Below are 20,989 nucleotides of genomic sequence, written 5' to 3' on the forward strand. Positions count from 1 at the left end.
CCTTTCTCCACACGCCTCCCCCCCCCAAAAAACTAATACTTGTTCCATGCAACACCCTGCCCCACATTTACTGAATGCCTTCATTTTCTCCTCCTTCCTATCCCTTTTGGACTAATCCTTCAAAGCCTCATTAGAACTTTGACCCAAGTAAAGTGATTAGGGCTTGCATAATCCCATGGAGAAGAGAACAACCCCCCTTTTCTGAAACCTAGCCCCATTGGTTCCCCCCTTCAAGGCTATGGCACACACACACACACACACACACAGGAGAAAAAAAGGGACTCATAAACACCCCATGCAGTTTACAGCCTGTGTGCGGAACAGTCTTGCAGGGATGACTTGAGTTCACAAAACAGGTTGCTGGAAATGTGTTTTTTATTTCCCCCGCCAGGCCGGCCTGCGATGTTTTCAGCTGCGGCCAAGATGGGGGCCGTCACAGCTTTGCCTTGAGAAAGATCCTGACCCTGAATTAGCGAGAGGAAACTTCTTCCAGCGAGGGTGGGAAGGGTTTGCCTGGGGCTGGCATGCGTTCCGGAGATCCCGGCCACAAAAGATCGCTCCTGAGCCCAGCCACTCAGTCGTCCCCCTCCAAACGTTCCTCCCTCTTCCACCATGGCGTTTGCCGACCTACTTGAGAAGATCGGGGGCATGGGCCGCTTCCAGGTCCTGCAGGTGGCCTTGCTGGTCACTCCTGTCTTGCTGGTCGCCAGCCACAACCTGCTGCAGAACTTCTCCGCCGCCATCCCGGACCACCACTGCCGGATCCGGCTGATCAGCAACGCCACCAACCCTGGCCATGCAAACAGAACTACTCAAAAGTCAGGGATGGAGGAGGACCTACTGTGGATCTACATCCCGAGAGACGTGGCCGGGAAACCGGAGAAGTGTCGCCGGTTTGTGACCCCCCGCTGGCACCTCCTCAATTCCAGCGCCGACGACAGCCACAATGTGACACAGGTGGACACGGAGCCGTGCTATGATGGGTGGATCTATGACAACAGCGTTTTTGTCAACACTATTATCATGGAGGTGAGAGGGCCTGGGCGGCAGGTCGGGTGGGGGTCAGGCTGCCACGGCATTCCACATGGGTTCCACATGCAGTGATGTTTCATAGAGGATAACTTGCAAGGCAAGCATTTGATAAATGACTTGCACCACATCCTCCTGCAGCCCCATGATGTCTGGGGCTTTGATTGTAGTCCTTAGGGCCACAGCCCCCCCCCAGCTCAGTCTCTGCTAATTGGAGACATCCGAGGACCAAGGCGGACATGGCATTGAATGTGTCTTTGCATTTAATGGGCAGGTTTTTTCTCCCACTAGAACTAGCTGCTAATTATCAGGATCCGTGGCAGAGAGAATTTAACTATCTCCTAGCCCAGAGGTCAGCAAACCTTTTCAGCAGGGGGCTGGTCCACTGTCCCTCAGACCTTGTGGGGGGCCAGACTATATTTTGAAAAGAAAAAGGGGGAATGAACGAATTCCTATGCCCCACAAAAAACCCAGAGATGCATTTTGAATAAAAGCGCACATTCTACTAATGTAAAAACACGTTGATTCCCAGACCATCCGTGAGAAGGTGATTGGGCCAGATCTGGCCCCCGGGCCTTAGTTTGCCTATCCACGTCCTAGCCCATTGCGCTGGTGAGGAAAATTTGGGCGCTGAAAGTGGCTAATGGCCTTTTTGGGGAGTGTGCCAAACCTCAGAACAGACCTCTCGTCTCTCTTCCCCCGGTTCAAGGCTGCAAGCCTGTTCCTCATCAGCCTGGGCCCAAGCAGACAGGGCGTGGCAAGGGCATGGAGGAGCAGCTGGCCCTCACAGGCTCCTAATCAGGGACCCCAGTGTAGGCACGGGGGAGAAAGCCAGTTCTGTTCGTATTTATAATTGAGCGTGCCAACTTTGCACGTCCCAGAGCAACGTGCAAACTGATTCACAGCCGCCATCCTTGCAAAGGCGCGTGTCTCTGAATTTTACATTGAAATTCTCCAGACATGCTGCCTGCACACAAATACATATATACTGGAGTAAGTTGCATATAAAATTATACATACTTGTGAAGATTGCATGTAAAAATGTGTTATCTTAGGGAACATTGTTTTGCAAAAAAGTGTTTACTAGGCAAAATTTCACAGAAAGATTTGTATACGTGAATCAATAATTCGCACCAAATTGCTGATGAATATTCAGGAGGACTATTTTTTTAAAAAATGCAACCTGGCATGGAAATATGGAGAACTGTACTTAAGATTGGAGGGCTGAGGGCTGGGCTGCTTTTAAAAGGGGGAGGGGCGTATTTGGTATAGGTAGCAAATACAATCACCATCACGCTTTATATCTTATTTTGCTTGGCTACTGAAATCCTGCCACCATCAGTTGCTAACTACAAGAGCAAAGTGAAACTGCCAAGGTCAGTAGCAGTCTACCTCTGATCACCAGAGGCCAGGGAATAACAGCGGAAGAGGGCTATTGCCTGCATGTTTGGCTTGTGGACTTTCTATAGGCACTTTGGCTGTCCAGCGTTGGAAGTAGGTTACTAGGCCAGATGTATATGACTGCTCTCTTTCAGCAGGACACTTGCTTTCATGCTGCCAGGAACAGCCACATCGACTGCCACAGCATAGAAAGGTTAATGTTTCAACTGATTTGATGCACACCGATGTTTTCTGTGCGTGCCATCTGCCTGTTTTTCATGTAGCAATTCTTTTTATATATATAAAAAAGGTTAACGTGGCAAAAAGGTAAAATGTACTAAAGCAGCAGCAACCCTGTGTTTCAGTTCACCATTTTTCTCACAGCTTAATTCAACAAGCAAGAGGAAGGGGATGTGATATCAGGTAATAGCATGCAGAAAATTCCAGAGGAGGGGGAAGCATGGGAGGTCAGAGGTTGACAACCTTTTTAGGTTTTTGGGCACATTTTTGTGCAAGTGCCACAAGCATCGATTGTTCTTATCACTGCTCCCCGCCCCCCCCCCCGGCGGCTCCACCAAATCAGCACCTGCCTGCTTCGCTTTTCCAAAGGATCAGGGCAAAAGTCCCATCCAGCAGAATTGACTGGAGCTTTGAAAAACACATAGAGCTGAAAGCGGAAGTGAGAAAAAGCGTCACTCTTTCAACTTCCTCCTTTAGCTCTCTGTGCTTTTTGACAGAGAAATGGATAGCGGTCCTCACCACTGTAGAGGCGGGGTGGGGGCTTCTACAGAGAGAAGACCTCAGAGGTGCTGTAGTGCCCTCAAGTGCCAAGTTGGCACCCCCTGCGGCAGACCCAGAGATCATCAACTACAGTGGTACCTCGGGTTACAGGCGCTTCAGGTTACAGACGCTTCAGGTTACAGACTCCACTAGCCTAGAAATAGTACCTCGGGTTAAGAACTTTGCTTCAGGATGAGAACAGAAATCGTGCTCCGGCAGCGTGGCAGCAGCAGGAGGCCCCATTAGCTAAAGTGGTGCTTCAGGTTAAGAACAGTTTCAGGTTAAGAACGGACCTCCGGAACGAATTAAGTACTTAACCTGAGGTACCAGTGTACAGCAGAATCCTGCAAGCACACAACTCTGTGTGAGGTTCTCTCCTTTCAAACAGAATCTCAGCGCTATGAGGGCTGACCAGCTGCTGGGAGGGGGGGCTCAGCATCAGCCCCACCTGCCCCCCCCCAGATGATTGGCACTGTCACTGCTAGCTCTCCATTTGACAATATTCGCATCTGTCAGGGGCTCAGGAGCAGAGACACAGGGGAGAGAGGAAACGGAGAGCGAAGGGGAGGAATCTGAGGGCAGCGTAGGGGAGTATGACAGTGGCCCGAGAGATTCCATGAGCTTCTCCAGTGATTCAGAAGATTCCCAGAGGGGGGCGCCGATGGCCAGGGCAAGGGGGGTCCCAGGGGGGACACACCAGAAGCAAGGGGCCAGCGGGGACTCCCAAAGCAGCAGCGGGAGATCAGGACCAGTTCCCCCACCAGAGCAGAGTGGGGGGGAAGAGTCCCATGTGTCAGGGCCAGCGTCTCCTCCAGTAGGGAGAGAGGATGAGTCAGGGCTGGCCACGCCTCTATTGCAGAGTGAGGGAACGGAGGGGAAGTCAAGTCCAGCTAGCACTCCCGAAGGGGGAAGCAGTGACAGGAGCAGTGTAACGGTCAGGAGAAAGGTTGCCGGCTGGGCGCGCGCGCCAAGTTCAAATGTACAGGCGCGCGGGACAGCAGAAAGCCCGGATTGGGAACCAGGTCCTAAAGCCCGCCGGAGGCAGGGGGAAGAATCAGGGGACTCAGCGTCAGAAGAGTCCAGAAAGGGCAAGACCCCAGCGGACAGGCGGACCCAGAGGAGGAAAGAGCAGAGGAAGAGGTGGAGCAAGGCTAGAGTCTTGAACTGGTGTCTGGGGGGAGGAGATTCAGATGGAGCTTCAGCGGTCTAGAGTTCAGGACGTAGAGCTGCGCGCCGCGGCTTTGAAATGGAAACTGAACTTCAATAAAGACTTTTGTATATAACAAGAACTGGCGTTGGTCCTTTGTGAGCTGGGACCTCGGGCAGCTCTGACAGCATCACATTCTTTTGCGCTCACACAGACCGCATCCAGATGGGCAGCGGCGTTTGTGCTGAGCCACACTCTGAGCGGCTTCCAACACATAAAAACATATCATCAAACATTAAAAACCTCCAGATACAGGGCTGCCATTGGATGTCTGCTAAAAGTCGTGTAGTAGCTTAGATCAGGTGTGGGAAGCTTGTCAGGCCCTCTAGGTATTGCTGGACTACAGTTCCCATAATCCCTGACCACTGACCATGCTGGCTGGGGCTGATGGGAGTTGGGAATTCAACAATATCATAGATGGCATCAGATTCCCCAGACCTGCTTTAGACCTCCCACCACCCAGCTTCTCCTCTAGGGGGCGACACACTGAACCACACCTCCCCCAAGTGGTGGGATGTTATACCTACAGCATTTAGCCGACTTGATGCAGGTGGATTGCGATTCCTCTTCTTGTGTGAAAGGGTTGCTTTGCCTGTATTTCAACGCTCTTCCATTCCATCCATGCAGTGGGATCTGGTGTGTAACCTGCGGACCCGGAGACAGATGGCACAGTCCATTTACATGGGGGGAGTTCTGGTGGGCGCTCTCGTCTTTGGGAGCTTAGCTGACAGGTGGGTATCTGTGGTTGTTCAATATATCTGCTCAGGGGTGGAGAAACTCAGGCTGGTGGGTGAAACAACTCAGGTGGAGGGGGGCACAGATGAAAACGTGAACTGCTGTCTCAATTAGGCTTGACGAAACAGTGGCCTCAGCAGCACTATTCCCACAAAGGGGCATTGTGGGAAATCAAACTGGCAGGTCGTTTCCCATCCAAGTACTAACCAGGCCTGACCCTGCTTAGCTTCCAAGATCAGACAAGATCAGGTGTGTTCAGGGTAGCATGGCTGTAGACAGGCCGTTTCCCAAATCAGTTGCTAGCATCAGGGAAACCTGCAGCTTGAGAGGCACCTTGCTAGATTCTGCCCCTCCCCCATAAAAAAGAATCTGGGACCAGTCCTGCTGTTAGTATTCAGATTGTTGGTACTGTAGCAATGGCAATATATTCATGCAGTGTCCTGTGTTGCAGATTTGGGCGCAAGCCAGTTTTAAGCTGGTCCTACCTACAGATGGCCGTTGCAGGACTGTGTACCGCTTTCTCCCCGAATCTCACAGCTTACTGCGTCTTCCGCTTCCTGGTCGGCATGTCGTACTCTGGGATTATCCTGAACTGCATGTCCTTAGGTAAGAGTTGCAAGGCCCAGACCGATGGGGCCTGTTGAGCACCATTAGCTCAGAGTCCCAGGGATGGCAGAGAAACTGGTTCGGCCTGAATTTAAGCAGCTCTTAAATTCGAAGCTCTTGGGTGCCTATCTGGAAAGCATCCATCAATTCAATGATGCACCTTTCCAAAGGAATTTTTAGTTCTAAACAATGCGCATTTTACAGGAAATGCTCCAAAAAGAAAAAGTAAATGCATTTATTAAAACACGCACACAAACCCAGAGTGGAAGTGATTGCATGTATGCAAACTCACACAGAATGGAAACAGCCAAATTCATCTACAGTGGTACATCTGGTTACGTACTTAATTCGTTCCGGAGGTCCGTTCTTAACCTGAAACTGTTCTTAACCTGAAGCACCACTTTAGCTAATGGGGCCTCCTGCCGCTGCCACACCACCACCGCACGATTTCTGTTCTCATCCTGAAGCAAAGTTCTTAAGTTGGGAGCCAGTGTGGTGTAGTGGTTAAGAGCGGTAGTCTCCTAATCTGGGGAACCGGGTTCGCGTCTCCGCTCCTCCACATGCAGCTGCTGGGTGACCTTGGGCCAGTCACACTTCTGTGAAGTCTCTCAGCCCCACTCACCTCACAGAGTGTTTGTTGTGGGGGAGGAAGGGAAAGGAGAATGTTAGCCGCTTTGAGACTCCTTAAAGGGAGTGAAAGGCGGGATATCAAATCCAAACTCTTCTTCTTCTTCTTCTTAACCTGAGGTACTATTTCTGGGTTAGCGGAGTCTGTAACCTGAAGCGTATGTAACCCAAGGTACCACTGTATTCCCTAGCTGGGACAGGGTAGATGGAATGGCACAAAATTGAAATTTCATAAGATTTCAGAATTTGATTGTGGACCTTGTGAATTTTGTTCAAATTTGTGGGTTGATGCCAATTAAGCTTTATTCAGAGTAGACACGTTACTATTAATGGTCCTAAGTTAGTCATGTCTATTCATTTCAGTGGGTGAACTCTGAGTAGGACTTCCATTGAATGCATCCCTCCGTTTTCAAATGCAACTTTAAGGCCACTTTGGATGGAATTCAACTTTGTGCTAGTTCCATCAAAGGAAGCATTTCTGTTTGCCAGGTGGAACAATCTTGACCCTGTTCTGCCAATGTGCTCATCTTGGGGTTCTCCTGATCCTCCCGAGCAGATTTGGGGAGGGGAGTCCAGTTGCAGAGGTTTCCACTAGTGCAGCAGCATTGTTGGATCGGGCCCTTTCAATCTTGTTTCATGATTTTAAGGCTATGATGTTCAGCATCAGCTAGGTAGATTTGATTCCTCCGCACCAGAGGTAGGGAACCTTATTCTGCCTGAGGGTCTTGTTCTTCCATGAGCCACTTACCAGGTGCTGCCTGCCAGTGTGGGGTAGGGACCAGAGGACCAGTGAAGCAACAGGTGAGTCTCTTACCTTTGCACAACAGACAGCATTCCAGCCACACAAAAACCAGAGGTTTCTACACACAAACACCTCTCTCTTTATCCTTCACCCAGGCAAGCAAAGAGGTATTACCAGAGTTCAAAGGCACAATACAGCCAGGCAAAAACATTCAAGCAGGGTGCAAAGCGGGAACAGTGAGGGGTGTGGCCTGGAGAGGGGGTGTGGCCTAGAGGACTGAGGGTAAGATAGAGAGGTCTGAAGAGCCACATTTGGCCCCAGGCTTAAAATTCCCCAGCCCACTGTGCTACTAGCTTTAATCACTGGATCATAGACTGACTGAATATGGGTCACCATTACAGAAGGGGAGAAATTCAATTTTGTTTCTATTTTAATTATGAAAAAACCTACCAAATCTTCATTTTTTAAAAATCTAATACATGAACCAAAGTATCCTTCTAAACAAGCACTCTTCCGAATTTTGTGGTGCAGTTCTCCAACCAACGTGCACAACAATGAACCCTAAAAGCTATGTGTATCAGTCAAAAGTGTGTACAAAACTGTGTATGTTAAGAGAAATGCATACTGAAATGCTGCTGAATTTTCACGAGGGCTTAAAATACAAACACACACACAAAGTGATGTGTAAATGTGGAGCATGAACGTGGAAAAATGAGGAACTGAGAGAAACTGCCATCATCCTCAGCCACTGGCCATACTTGCAGGGGCTGATGGGAGTTGTAGTTCAGCAGCTTTGGAGGGCCAAAGGTTTCCTACACCTGCTTAGACCCTCACCCAAGCCACTAGGAAGGAGACTCAGGGAACTCTGCGGACTTCCTTAGAATCACCTGGCTGCGTTTGGGAAGAACCTTGAATCTGGAACAAACTAGCTGTTATTGCAGTTGGTGTTATATGTCTCTAAGTGCTAGTAATCGAGCTTCTGCATTTTGTAAAATCTGCAGTGGGTGTCTTCAAGGGAGGGTCCACACAGAATGCATTACAGTAGTCTATCTTGGGGATTATCACTGTGGCCAGACTGTTCAGGAACAGCCATAGGTGGCATATCCAGCAAAGCTCATGAATGGTGGTCCTAGGACTCCTAGCCATCAAAGCCACAGGTCCTCCAGTGACAATGTTGAAACCAGGAGCACACCCCACCCCCCCACCCCAGACTACGAGGCTGCGCCTTCAAGGGTAGCGCAATGCCATCCAGAACAGGCCTCCTATCTAATTCCTGGTCTTGGCACTACTCACCCACACGGCCTCCATCTTGTAAGCATTCAGTCTCAGCTCATTGGCCCTCACCCATCCCACCACTAAAATCCAGTCACTGGACCAATGGCTTCATTTGATTCAGACACCAATGAGAAATAATAATAAATGATAATAAATTTTTATTTATACCCCGCCCTTCCCAGTTTAGAAAACCAGGCTCATGGCAGCGAACAACAAATTTAAAACACTTAATTGTAATACAACAAAAAAACAGCATAAAAAACAGTATAAAAGCGTGAATAACAATAAATTCAAAGTTCTAAAATCAATTTAGGGGAAAATCCATCCAATAAACATTAGGTGATCACCAGGGCTAGCTGGCTAAATTAATCCTATTTGGGCCAGCAAGGAGGCCGGGGAGAATTAGCTGTGGGATCCCAGAGCGGGTAATCTTCATAAAAAGGGGAGGGGGAGGGAAGGAAGGGGAACAAAAGATCAGGCTAAATTCAAATTGAAAGCCAGGCGGAATAGCTCTGTGTTACAGGCCCTGTGGAAGGAGGTTAAATCCTGCAGGGCCCTGGTCTCATGGGACAGAGCATTCCACCAGGTCAGAGCCATCACTGAGAAGGCCCTGGCGGAGGATAATCTGAATTCCTTAGGGCCCGGGACCTCTAAACTATGATTATTAATGGACCTTAAGGTCCTCTGGGGGGCATACCAGGAGAGGCGGTCCCATAAATAGAGCTTTGGTGTCCATCACCTTGGCTCTTTCTCTCCCTCAGCACTGCCCCTGCCCCCTGTTGTGAACGAAGCATCAAAACCCTGCAGTATCTACCATTTAGATTCACCCCGCCTTTCCTCTGAGGTGCTCAAGTTGGTGCACAATTCAGGGATGGGCAGAAGATAGATTGGGATCGATTAATAGGCCTCTGGGTGGTTTGCAGTGGGTCGACCAGCGGTTCTGATTCCCAGCAGTTCAAACAAAGAGCAGCAGGTGTTTTTCTCCAAAATTAGTTTGCTGAAAGAGTATGCTTGGAGGAAAACCAGGAGTGGATTTTTATGTAAAACAACTTGGAAGCTTGGTTCTGGACTTAGCCTGCGTTCCAAAAAACACCCTGTTCCTTTATTCTGCATGACGGAGATACTACTTTGTACCTGGCTCCTGGCTTGGGGTAGTAGCTAAACAATGAACATAGAATTCTGAGCCTTCCCCATATCGGTATACATGGTTTTCCCCATTTTATCCTCACAACAACCCTGTGAAGGAGAAAAGTCTAAGAGATGGTAACTAACTGGGTATCACCTGGTAAGCTTCAGTGGTGAGTGGGGATTTGAACCCAGAACTCCCTGGTCCTGTTTTTACACTTGTCTAACCACTGCTGGCTCTCTTGTGAGAGAATTAACCATTTGAAAAGTTGTTAAAGAATTTCAGCAATGACTATCCTGGAAAAACACTGCCACCCAACATTGTTCCATTTCTACCTTAAGCCCAAATGTGAAGATCCTTCTCCCTGTTTCCCCCAGACCTACAAAAATCCGAAGGGTTAGAGAGAGGGGAGACTGTATCAGGTTCACCCATTGAGCCTCATGGTTGTCTCTACCCACTGAATCACACTGCCCCTTGCTCTGTAATTCCAAACATTTCCGCTCACAGACTTAGAGGCTGTTGCCTTTAACACCTGCAAGACAGGTCGCTATGTGACGGGTGCAGCTTTTACTCCAATGTGGAAATGGAGCAGTGGCTGAAGCTAGACCTGCTGGATTTCTGCCTGCCAAGCAGCTGCGGGAGGTGCAGGGGAGAGCTTGCTTTTGCATGGTGGCATATGGAAGAGTGTTTTCATGTTTGCATTCTCTTGCATTCCTGACTCCATTAGCTGTGTTTTGCCCTCAGCATGTTGCTGAGCTGTACAAATATTTATCCCCCTGGTTTGGCATACCTGGCTCTCATTTGCTTTATCACATGCAGAGAGGAGAGGCGCAAAGGGTGGGTGGGTCACATGATGTGGAAACATTGGAGACAGATTGTGGGGGGAGAGAAATGCCAGGCTTGTTTGGTCATATGGGAATAATTAATGCAAAATAATATCTCATTTGATCTGCTCTGTGCTAGATTTGCCAACTGACCGGAAAAACACACAACCTGGCCTGCTCTTCTGCTCCTTAACAGCAGCTTGACAAGGTGCAGAAGGGAGCAGAGGAGGTTTTCTATGGGATGAAGAAAAAGCAGCATTCTCGGCTTGTAATATCTGCAGAACCAGTCACTGTTAAAAGCAGGGGAGCAGAGGGCAGGAAGAGAGTTGGCAACCCTTGCTGCACCCCTACTTTAATAAAAATGCACTTCTGCAAAGAATAATCATATAATTCTATGATTCCTATCTTCCTAGTTAGATCAGCCCTTTATCCAGAAACACAAAGACTAGAATCTTACTTTATTTTTATGAAAAGGACCATAGCTCCGTAGCAGAGCATCTCTGCAGAAGGCCCCAGGTTCATTCGCCAATGGCATCTCCAGATAGAGGTGGGAGAGGCTCCCTGTCTGAAACCCTGGGCAGACTCTGCCACTCAGAGTAGACAGCACTGAGATGTATGGATCCCAGTGGAATATATATGTGTGTTGTAACTCTGTGACACCAGAGGGCGCTGTAGAGCTGAAGTTAGAACTGAATGAATTTTTACATTGTGAGCTGTAAAACGTTTTTTCCAGATCATTTTCAGGGTGTTTTTTTATAGCTGTGTAGATGCAGCCCTTGTTGCTATATAATGATTGACTGATCTTCGCTCTCTCTGTGTTTCCTTTAGTCCTCGAGTGGGTACCAACCAAAGTGCGCACGATTGCTGGGACTGTGGTGGGATATTCTGCAACCACCGGGCAAATCATCCTTCCTGGACTGGCCTACGCCCTCCCAGACTGGCGCTGGCTCCAGTTTGCTGTTTCAGTGCCCTTTCTCGCCTTCTTTGTCTACTCCTGGTGAGCACGCATCATCCCTTTGCAGAAAACACCCTTAATTAAACCCTTAAACCCTAGAGATCAGCCAGGGTCTCACCCAACAGCTCCTATGACTTTTGCCATGAATTGCTGCTATGCGAGCATTTGGCCAAATGGCTCATTCGCGGGAGGGCATCTGGGCTGCGATCCGGGTGCCTCTTACCTATATGCAGCGCCGAGCATGCGTTGGACCACACGATGTAAACGAGCCAGACCGAAGTCCCCCCCCCCTTAAGAAAGGTCAACAACTCGGAAACGGGGGAGGGGGCACCAGAGAAATATTTGCACCACGGCGCTGGATATGCTTAAGGCAGAAAGCAGAAGTTGCCCAGGGGTACTGGTCCTACTGTGATTGTGTCTCCAACAGTTTGAGATTTGACTTTTTTTTTTAACCCTGCCTAGGTGGTTTGCAGAATCCGCACGGTGGTTAATACTCTCGAACCGACTGGAACAGGCTGTGAAAGTTCTTAAGAGGGTAGCGCAGATCAACAGGAAAATGGAAGAGGGAGAGAAACTCAGCACAGAGGTACAAAGACGAGGTTGTTGATGCAACCAAATTCACAAGCAAGGGATGCGCACATTCTGTGAATCCGTGTCTGTTATGTTGGCTGGATTTGTTGTCGTTTTTTAATGTGAATCTTTGAATTTTGAAATATTCGAATGTGACTCAATTTAGAGGGCACCTTTAGCAGAAACACAATACAGCTGTACCTTGGATCTCAAACACCTTGGCTCCAGAACAAATTGGCCCCCGAATGATCAAAATCCAGAAGTGAGTGTTCCGGTTTTCGAATGTTCTTTTGGAAGCCGAAAGTCTGACAGGTCTTCCAATTGGCTGCAGCAACTTTTGGAAGCCAATCAGAAGCCATGCTTTGGTTTCCAAACGTTTTGAAAGTCGAACGGACTTCCAGAACGGATTCCATTTGACTTCCAAGGTATGACTGTATTAACATATTGGGGGACGGGGACGACACACCGTATGAAAATACTTCATTGCCAACATTAGTATCAGCATTATTTATATATCACATCTATTGGTCACTTTATACAAGAGATAAAGTCTCAAAGTGACCTGACAAAATGAAATACAAACAAAAAACAAAAAACAAAAAACAAAAAAACAAGTTAGAACCAGAAAGAAATTAAACGAACAATAGAAAACGCTCAGTGGTCCAGCTAGGCCAATATTGTCTACACTGACTGGCACCCAGCAGCTGCATGTGGAGGAACGGAGACGCGAACCCGGTTCTCCAGATTATGAGTCTACTGCTCTTAACCACTACACCACACTGGCTCTGGGAAGGAAATGCCAGGGAAGGAACCTGGGACATTTTGCATGCAGGGCATCTGCCACTGAGCTTACAAACTCACCTGTCCATCACCTGACATCGCATGATGTCATGCACAGGACAGGTAAAGCCACTGTTTCAAATAGCACCAAATGCATGCTGCAAAGGCAATGGAGCATTCCTTTGCATCTGAAGCTTAAATTGAGCAAGGAAAGGTGCCAATTTAAAAAGGGAAGGAGCGTTCCTTTGCAGTTCAAGGTGGGAACCTGATATCATACGATGCCAGGTGACAGATGGGTGCACAGCTTGGCCCACTGCTCAAAGTGGTCCACCCATTCCTGCCTGCCCCCCACCCGAAGCTTTGCAACAACCCTAACAGATAGGCAACATTCTACTTAAACGCCTCCAGCACAGGATTTCTGGGCATGTTCTAAACTCTATCTTTCTCTCCTTTTCAGCTGAGTACATGTGTATTTACTGGAGTGCACATATTTTAAAAAACTGTGAGCCCAACATTATCCACCTTTGCAAATGGGAATCATTCCCTGTACTCCTAGAGTTTGGCGGTTACAAGCCACTACTTAGGGAGTATTGCACTATGTGACACACGGGCAATCCCAAGCAGGTTTGGTGACTCAAGAGATAGGACTGGTGAAGGTTGCCAGTCACCCAAGGCCAATGGCAGACTTCCTGAGGTCCTTTAGGCTCTGCTGCCAGTGCCTCTGCCAGCCTTTGCCTTCATTCTTTCCTTAAATCGGGGCAGTCCAGGAAAGCTTCTGCATCAGTCACGAGTAAGACCAACCATTTGTTCTCCTTTTCTTCCTGTAGGTCTTAAAAGCTAGCATGCAGAAAGAATTGTCTCTGACACGATCATCCTACACAGCTGTCAGCTTAGTTCGTACACCCACCGTGCGCCGGATCTCCTGCTGTATTTCCAGTGTCTGGTACGCTTTGACCGTTACTTTTCATCCCTCCGCTCCTAAAATTCAAATACAGTCACCAGGGCTAGAAACTTGGTTTTAAGATTCTTTTCAAAATGCAACACTAAAATCATCAAGAGGTTGAATTCCTAATTACTAAATTTTAGGACTGCAATGCTTTAAAGGTAAAGGGACCCCTGACCGACTTTGTGGTTGCGGTGCTCATCTCGCTTTACTGGCCGAGGGAGCCGGCGTTTGTCCACAGACAGCTTCCAAGTCATGTGGCCAGCATGACTAAGCCGCTTATGGCGAACCAGAGCAGGGCACAGAAACACCGTTTACTTTCCCGCCAGAGCGGTACCTATTTATCTACTTGCACATTGACATGCTTTTGAACTGCTAGGTTGGCAGGAGCAGGGACAGAGCAATGGGAGCTCACCCCATCACGGGGATTCAAACCGCCGACCTTCTGATCGGCAAGTCCTAGGCTCTGTGGTTTAACCCACAGCGCCACCCGTGTCCCCACAGTAGTAGTAATAGTACATTATTTTTAACCTAACTGCTTACTAAGCTATGGCTGTCACACACTTTCTCTCCAGTTTCCTTCTTCCAATATATTTTATTTATTTAATTTCCAATTCCCCCCCAAAAAAGTTTTCAAATTGAATAGTTACGTTGTTTCATATATTGACTTCCCACCCCCACCTCCAGAGTGCTTTTGTTCAACCCCTTTTTCTACTGCATTTTACAGTGGTGCCCCGAAGACGAATGCCTCGTAAGACGGAAAACTTGCTAGACGAAAGAGTTTTCCGTTTTGGAGGTGCTTCACAAAACGAATTTCCTATGGGCTTGCTTCGCAAGACGAAAATGTCTTGCGAGTTCCTGCGGGGTTTTTTTCCTTCCCCCCCCTTTTTCTAAGCCGCTAAGCCGCTTATCCGATAAGCCGATAAGCCGCTAAAAGCCGCTAAACCGCTAATAGCGCTAATCCGCTAAGCCGTCAATGGGCTTGCTTCGCAAGACGAAAAAACCGCTAGACGAAGAGACTCGCGGAACGGATTCTTTTCGTCTTGCGAGGCACCACTGTGTATCAAAACTTTCTCTCCAGTTTCATATCCACTGTGACATAAGTGTACATTGTCTAAAACCAAAACAAATGATCTCCTCCTCCCCCACACCCACTCCAGAACAGTTGCTTTAGTCCTATGAAAAATTATGTAGATTAAATGGATTAAATGTTATGGCTCATAGAGTTAAACCAACACTTTGATCCTTTAGAAGACAAGTTTATCCCCAAATCAGATTATATATTTGTGCCACGTATATAAAAAAGAAGAGTTTAGAAAGAAGGTACAGTCAAATGCCTTGGTACTCGGATGTTTTGGCTCCCAAATGGCGCAAACCCAGAAGTGAGTGTTAAGGCTTGCAAACGTTTTTCAGAAGCCAAACGTCCGACACAGCTTCCGCTGCTTCCGATTGAGTGCAGGAAGCTCCAGCAGCCAATCGGAAGCCGTGCTTTGGTTTTCCAACTGTTTCGGGAGTCAAATGGACTCCTGGAACGGATTAAGTTCAACAACCAAGGTACCACTGTATTTGGTGCTTGTAGCATCTTTTCCAGGGCCAGCTGTATCTTAGGGCTATGGAGTGATCAACAGTGTGAATGATGCAAGATTACGTCCTGCTAGAATCTCGTTGCATTCTGTCAAATTGGTAACAAGCAAAATCCACACAGCTCTCAGCTCCAAAAGCCGTTATTTCTGACACAGCTACCCACCACAATCAGAACCTGCACATCCCTTGCCTTTCTTTCTGTGCCATCTCCTTTTTACACCCCGTTTCCAGGTTTGCCACTAGTTTCGCTTACTACGGCCTCGTCATGGACCTCCAGAACTTTGGCTTCAGCATCTACCTGATCCAGGTGGCATTTGGCTGCATCGACATCCCGGCCAAGCTGGGGGCCGCCATCGGGATGAGCTACATCGGACGGAGAACCACACAGGCCTCTTCTGTCATCCTGGCTGGCTTAGCCATCCTGGCCAATATATTTGTGCCCCAAGGTAAGCTGATGTCAAGCAGAAGTGGTGAACGTCATCGCTGCTTGGCACTGTGCATAGCCACCACTTGCACCCGTTGCTCTGAAAACAAGTCCCATGAGGTGGTTTGGCGGCCGATTTCACTTAGCTGGTAAATCCTCTCTCTTCTTTTATATTGCTACAGTCACCGGATAGCTTTCCTTTGTTAGGGTTGCTTGTTGGTTAATGCATCAGAATGACTCTGGTAGATGCTTCCTTGATGGGAACAATTAGATGGGAGAGCTTTCTGGAATAGTTAAAATGTGAGGTTTACTCACATTGAAGTCTTGCCAGGATTCAAGAGATGCCATGATAAAAAAATAGGCAGGCAATAATCCTTAAATGTTAAAAATATCAATAGTCCAGTTCAAAATGGAGATTGCTCTCTGGAGGACAGCAAAGAAATGTCTTCCCACATTGCAGGTAGGAAAAATAATAAGTAATAAATAAATCTTTATTCGTACCCCGCCCACCCTGGCCAGAGCCGGGCTCAGGGTGGCTAACATCACAAAACTAACACAGTATACAATGAAAGAATGGGTATTAATCTAGAGAGTTTCAGCAACTCAGAAATAATTTCAAATCAGCAGAATTCACAGCGCAGTCCTAAGCTTGTTTACTCAAATTTCCCACTATATTCAATGGGACTTATTCCCAGATAAGTAAACCCGGGATCTCAGCCTAAGGCTGCAAACCAATATAGAATTATCTGAGAGTAGAAAAAGAATGTGTAGTGACAGGAAGAAGTATAAATTGCATTTTCTATTGTTCTCCTTCCCGCAACAAATGTTTAGAGGCTATGACATCGTAGAGTCTCCTCTTGGTGACTATCTAGCCACCACGCTTTCTGTGATTTAGCTGCAGATCCTCCCGCAGTTCCCTGGACTTGTTGGTAGCTAGGAAAAGTAAAATAACCATCAAGGTGTAAGGGATGGAAAATTTACCATAACCCCATATGTGTCTCCTGACTCTCTTTTCCACACAAGATCTATACACCTTGAGGACCTCCCTGGCAGTGCTTGGAAAAGGATGCTTGGCTTCATCCTTTAATTGCCTCTATCTCTACACAGGCGAGCTCTACCCAACCGTGATCAGGTAAGTTTGTGCCTCCGACTGTCACCTCCCCTTTAGATTATATGGAACAACTAGCAACATTTGAGAAAAATTGGAGCCAGTGGGCTTCTCATCACTAGAGTACGATATCTCTTTTATCATCTGAACACGCAGCTTTCACCAAGTACCAGTGCTGAATCCAGGCTCCTGATTTAGCAACACAAAGCCATTCCCAACATGCAGAAATAATTGCCTGGGCAGTAGCAAAGCTCATTAAGAATATGCTTGTTACTTGGATGCCCCATGACAAAGGTGCCTATTTGCATATGAGAAAGAGAGATCAGAGATATCAAAGACCACAAACATTCACTTAATGCTGTCTCATATAACTTAGGAGCACAAGAGGCTGTCTTAGGGACTAAATGTCCAACCACTAAAATCATAGCAGATTTGACTTCTTCACACCCAAAAACATATTTCTAAGGCCCCTCACTGAAGAAATTTGCAAAAATTAAGCTTCACCCCTCCTAAAATGGCACGACTTATTGGCAGTGGTGTAGCGTGGGTTGCCAGCGATCAGGGGTGGGTGGAAGGGAGGGAAACAGACAAACTATGCTTGCGATCCACATCACCCAGGGGATCATAGCTGCCAAGAAAAGAAAAGAAGAGTTGCTCCATTGTCTGGAGAGGTCACTTCCTGGTTTGCATGGAGAAGCTGTTTTCAACAAAGTCCAGCAACGGCAGCATGCAGCTGGATTGAGGCAGCACCGGGTGTTGACATTTTACACCCCTAACAATTTTGTGCCTGGGGCAACCGCCCCTGTGCCCCCCATGCTACGCCACTGCCTATTGGTCCAGCTAGCTCAGTATCACCTTATGCTGACCAGAAATATCTCTCTAGGGCAGCGGTTCTCAACCGGTGGGTCCCCAGATGTTGTTGGACTACAACTCCCATCATCCCTTGAGCTCTGGCTTTGCTAGCTAGGGGTGATGGGAGTTGTAGTTCAACAACATCTGGGGATCATAGCTGTTAACTTTTCCCTTTTTTAAAAGGAAATTCCCTTATTCCTAATAGGATTCCTCACAAGAAAAGGGAAAAGTTGACAGCTATGCTGGGGACCCACAGGTTGAGAAAAGCTGCTCTAGGGTTTCAGGTAGGGGTCTCTCTCTCTTTCCTAACCCTCCTTGGAGATGTCAAGGATTGAATCTGAGACCTTTGGCATACAAAGCAGATGTTCTGCTGCTAAATTACAGCCTTTAATGCTCATTGGTGCCTGTTCAGACATTCAGCCCAAAGAAGCAGTGCCAAGCAACTTGTGGCTCAGTCCCCAAAGCAGCTTCTCTGAATAATCAAGTCCCACAAAAAATATCCCCCCCCCAAAAAAAAGACACCCAGATCTTGGTTCCCTTTTTCTGATTTGTTTACTTGTTTAAAGAACCAAGATAAACCAACCTTTTGTTTTTTACCATTTTATGGTTTCTCCTTTAAAGGTTGTTTTCTACACTTGCAGACAGACCGGGATGGGGCTAGGAAGCACCCTGGCTCGTGTGGGGGGCATAGTGGCGCCGATGGTAAAAATGACCGGGGAATATTTTCCATACCTCCCACCTCTCATATACGGGACAGCCCCAATTCTGTCTGGGATTGCTGCTTTCTTCCTGCCAGAGACACGCAACAGGCCGCTCTCAGATACCATCGAAGAAGTTGAGAGTGGGTGAGTCCCTGTTTGTGGCCTCCTGGGAAGGCATGGCCAGGGGGTCAGGAAACTTTCGCAAGTCTCCATTCATGAGTCCACAGCACATCCCATCTTCGCATTTCTCCACCGTTTAAAAAAGTAATAATGAAAAGCACAATTTGTATTTAGAAATGCATGCTTTTGAGTGTGTTTCCTCAAAAAAATTTATGCATTTCGAAATATATACTTTATTCCAAAGTGGACATTTCCTAATACATTTGACTTTTGTTAAAGAAATTTATTTATACGCCTCCAAGTGACTTACAGAAGGGAGTAAACCATGCCATGCACAGGCTGTCATATGTGTGAAGGAAAACCTTCACAAGTTGCAGAGATTCCAAAAAATAGACCAGAGGCAATTGTATTTCATCCAGCAGAGCTGTACTGCTACTGAAGGCAGTGTAACGGTCACTAATCCAGTACATTCAGGATTGGCACTGTCCATAAGAAACTCAGTTGCAGCACTTACAAAAACTTATAACACAACTGAAACTTAACACTAAGCACACTATGCACAGAACACCACACCAGAAGGAAGAGAGATAGAAAGATAAAGTAAAACCCAGGCTCCTTCTGGCCTGTATTTATAGTCAGCATGACCTTAATTGAAAGAGATAAGAGAACCAGTTCAAACCAGCTTCCCAGAAGGTATAACCCAAACAATCATGACCCTTCTAGAATCCTCTTATATTAATCAGAATAGGAAAGATCTCCACGCATCAGATCAAACCTTTCTGCACTAAGAAATGCAAACTGACACAGTCAACTCCCCATTTATGCACGGTCAAGGCATGTGTGACAATGACAGCACACATCGCCACATACCCAGAAGCAGCATGAAAAGGGGCAAAAACGGCTCATTAGATTCTGGCTGCAGACAGATTTGACACAACTTTGCAGAAAATTCACATTTGCTCATTTATGATGCAACTTAAGGCTGACTTTCAGAGGGAAAGCTGCCATGTAAGCAAAGTAAAACAAAAATAAAATTGAGTTTAAAGGGAGGGGTGGGGAGGAGTAGGAGATCCTGGTCCAAATCTATGGCCCCTGCAGTCTGCAGCTGCCTTGAGATGCCCTGACAATGTCTTGCCTTTTTATCCCCCAACAGACAGGTGCCAGAGCAACATCTCCCTACCAAGGACCATGAGCAGGTTTTGCTGCAGAAGTTGGGCCAGGAGATGCCCCAGGAACCTGGACTGTGCTAAGATGGGGGCAGAGGAAGCCGCTGGCCATCTGCTGGGAATCGCCATGCCTTGAGCATCCTCTGGAGGGAGGGACGAGGGACGAGGGTGCGTCAGAAATTGACATGAATGGACCAAATAAAACAAAGAAATCAATTGCAGCACATCTCTCTCTGGGCACAGGCAGAAGATCAGGCCGAGCCTTTTTGCTTGTGGCAAAACGATGCAGAAACCGGCATTTGGGGTGCAAAATTCCAGATGTTCTTACATGGGCATAGCCAGCATTTATGTTAGGGGGTCAGGACACCCACCTGTCATCACCCTCTCTGGCTCTGTCTAGCAGATTCGGAATGAAACGTCTCAACAGCAGTTGTTTTAAATTACTTTATTTTCACCCCAAGTGCTCAGAAAAGCTGTAAAAATATTCAGTCATTTGAAAACTGGGAAGCTAAATAAAAAAATTAACATCAGGGAGTAGCTTTCATGTCGTTGTCAAGTATATTTTGGAAAATTACAAAGAACATGCCTTTTTTCATCTTTTTGTTTGTTTGTTTAATTAAACTAGAACAAGTTTTCTTTGCTGAAAACCTTTTCAGCACTTCCTTCTCAAATTCCTTTTTTCCAATGCAGTTTTTCTGTGCACGCTCAGAAAGCACATCTCCCCTGCCATCAATGACCTTAGCTGGGTCTTTACTCTCCGCAAGGTACTGAACGACCGCTCTATAGTACAAGTTGTGCGTGGCTGAGCAAGACAGATGAGCAGAGCCTTTTATTGTAGTAGGTTCAAAGACGCCCATGGGTTCTTAGCTTTTGTTTTAAGAATAATAACAATAACAACAACAACAACAACAACAATAACAACAACAACAACAACAACAACAACAACAACAACAACAACAATTTACTTATATCCCGCCCTCCCCCGCCGAAGCCGGGCTCAGGGCAGCTAACAACAATAAAATAATACAACATTCTAAAATCATTTCATTATAAAATTAATTCAAATCAAACAATTTTAAACAAAAAAGCAGCAAGTTCCTAGCCCCACTATGAATGCAGGGAGTTCAAGTACCTGGGGCCAATGCTTGGTGCTCACAAAAGTGACCCAGGGGAAACAGAGATGTCATTTGGTGTCCTTTTTTGTCATTTCTCTGTGAAGGCAAGCCACCTCCATGCACAGTTTGAGGGATCAGGGCTCCCATCTGCTCTATTGCGTGCAGGGGCTGGTCAAACAGGTGATGGTCATGACAACATCACAAACTTTGCTGACCTGTAGTCCTGCAAAGGTGGTCAAGGTCTGTGAACAGAAAAATCTAAGCTGTCTCAACAAACCTGCAAGGTTGAAGGGGGAAGGCAAGGGATTGAAGCTTGCAGTGTGGGGGCAAGACCTTAATT

The 20,989-nt window shown here is 47.2% G+C and overlaps 1 protein-coding gene across 2 annotated transcripts; it reads left to right on the forward strand.

The window, feature by feature from the left end:
* Positions 1-283: 283 nt before the first annotated feature.
* On the forward strand, positions 284-20,006 carry LOC309330632 (solute carrier family 22 member 6-A-like). Of its 2 annotated transcripts, XM_081842342.1 has the most exons (10): positions 285-1,029; positions 5,024-5,127; positions 5,583-5,737; positions 11,160-11,328; positions 11,749-11,872; positions 13,464-13,579; positions 15,395-15,609; positions 16,611-16,719; positions 18,189-18,392; positions 19,522-20,006. In XM_081842342.1, exons 1-10 carry the CDS (start codon positions 613-615, stop codon positions 19,616-19,618), a joined length of 1,710 nt encoding a protein of 569 aa, XP_081698468.1. In that variant the 5' UTR covers positions 285-612; the 3' UTR covers positions 19,619-20,006. The 2 variants fall into 2 exon arrangements, with proteins under 2 accessions (XP_081698469.1, XP_081698468.1); XM_081842343.1 differs by lacking the exon at positions 19,522-20,006 and having other exon boundaries at positions 284-1,029; positions 18,169-18,338.
* Positions 20,007-20,989: the final 983 nt, after the last annotated feature.

The sequence above is a fragment of the Podarcis erhardii genome, assembly GCF_964252035.2.
Source record: "Podarcis erhardii genome assembly, chromosome: 15".
NCBI classification, from domain to species: Eukaryota; Metazoa; Chordata; class Lepidosauria; order Squamata; family Lacertidae; genus Podarcis; species Podarcis erhardii.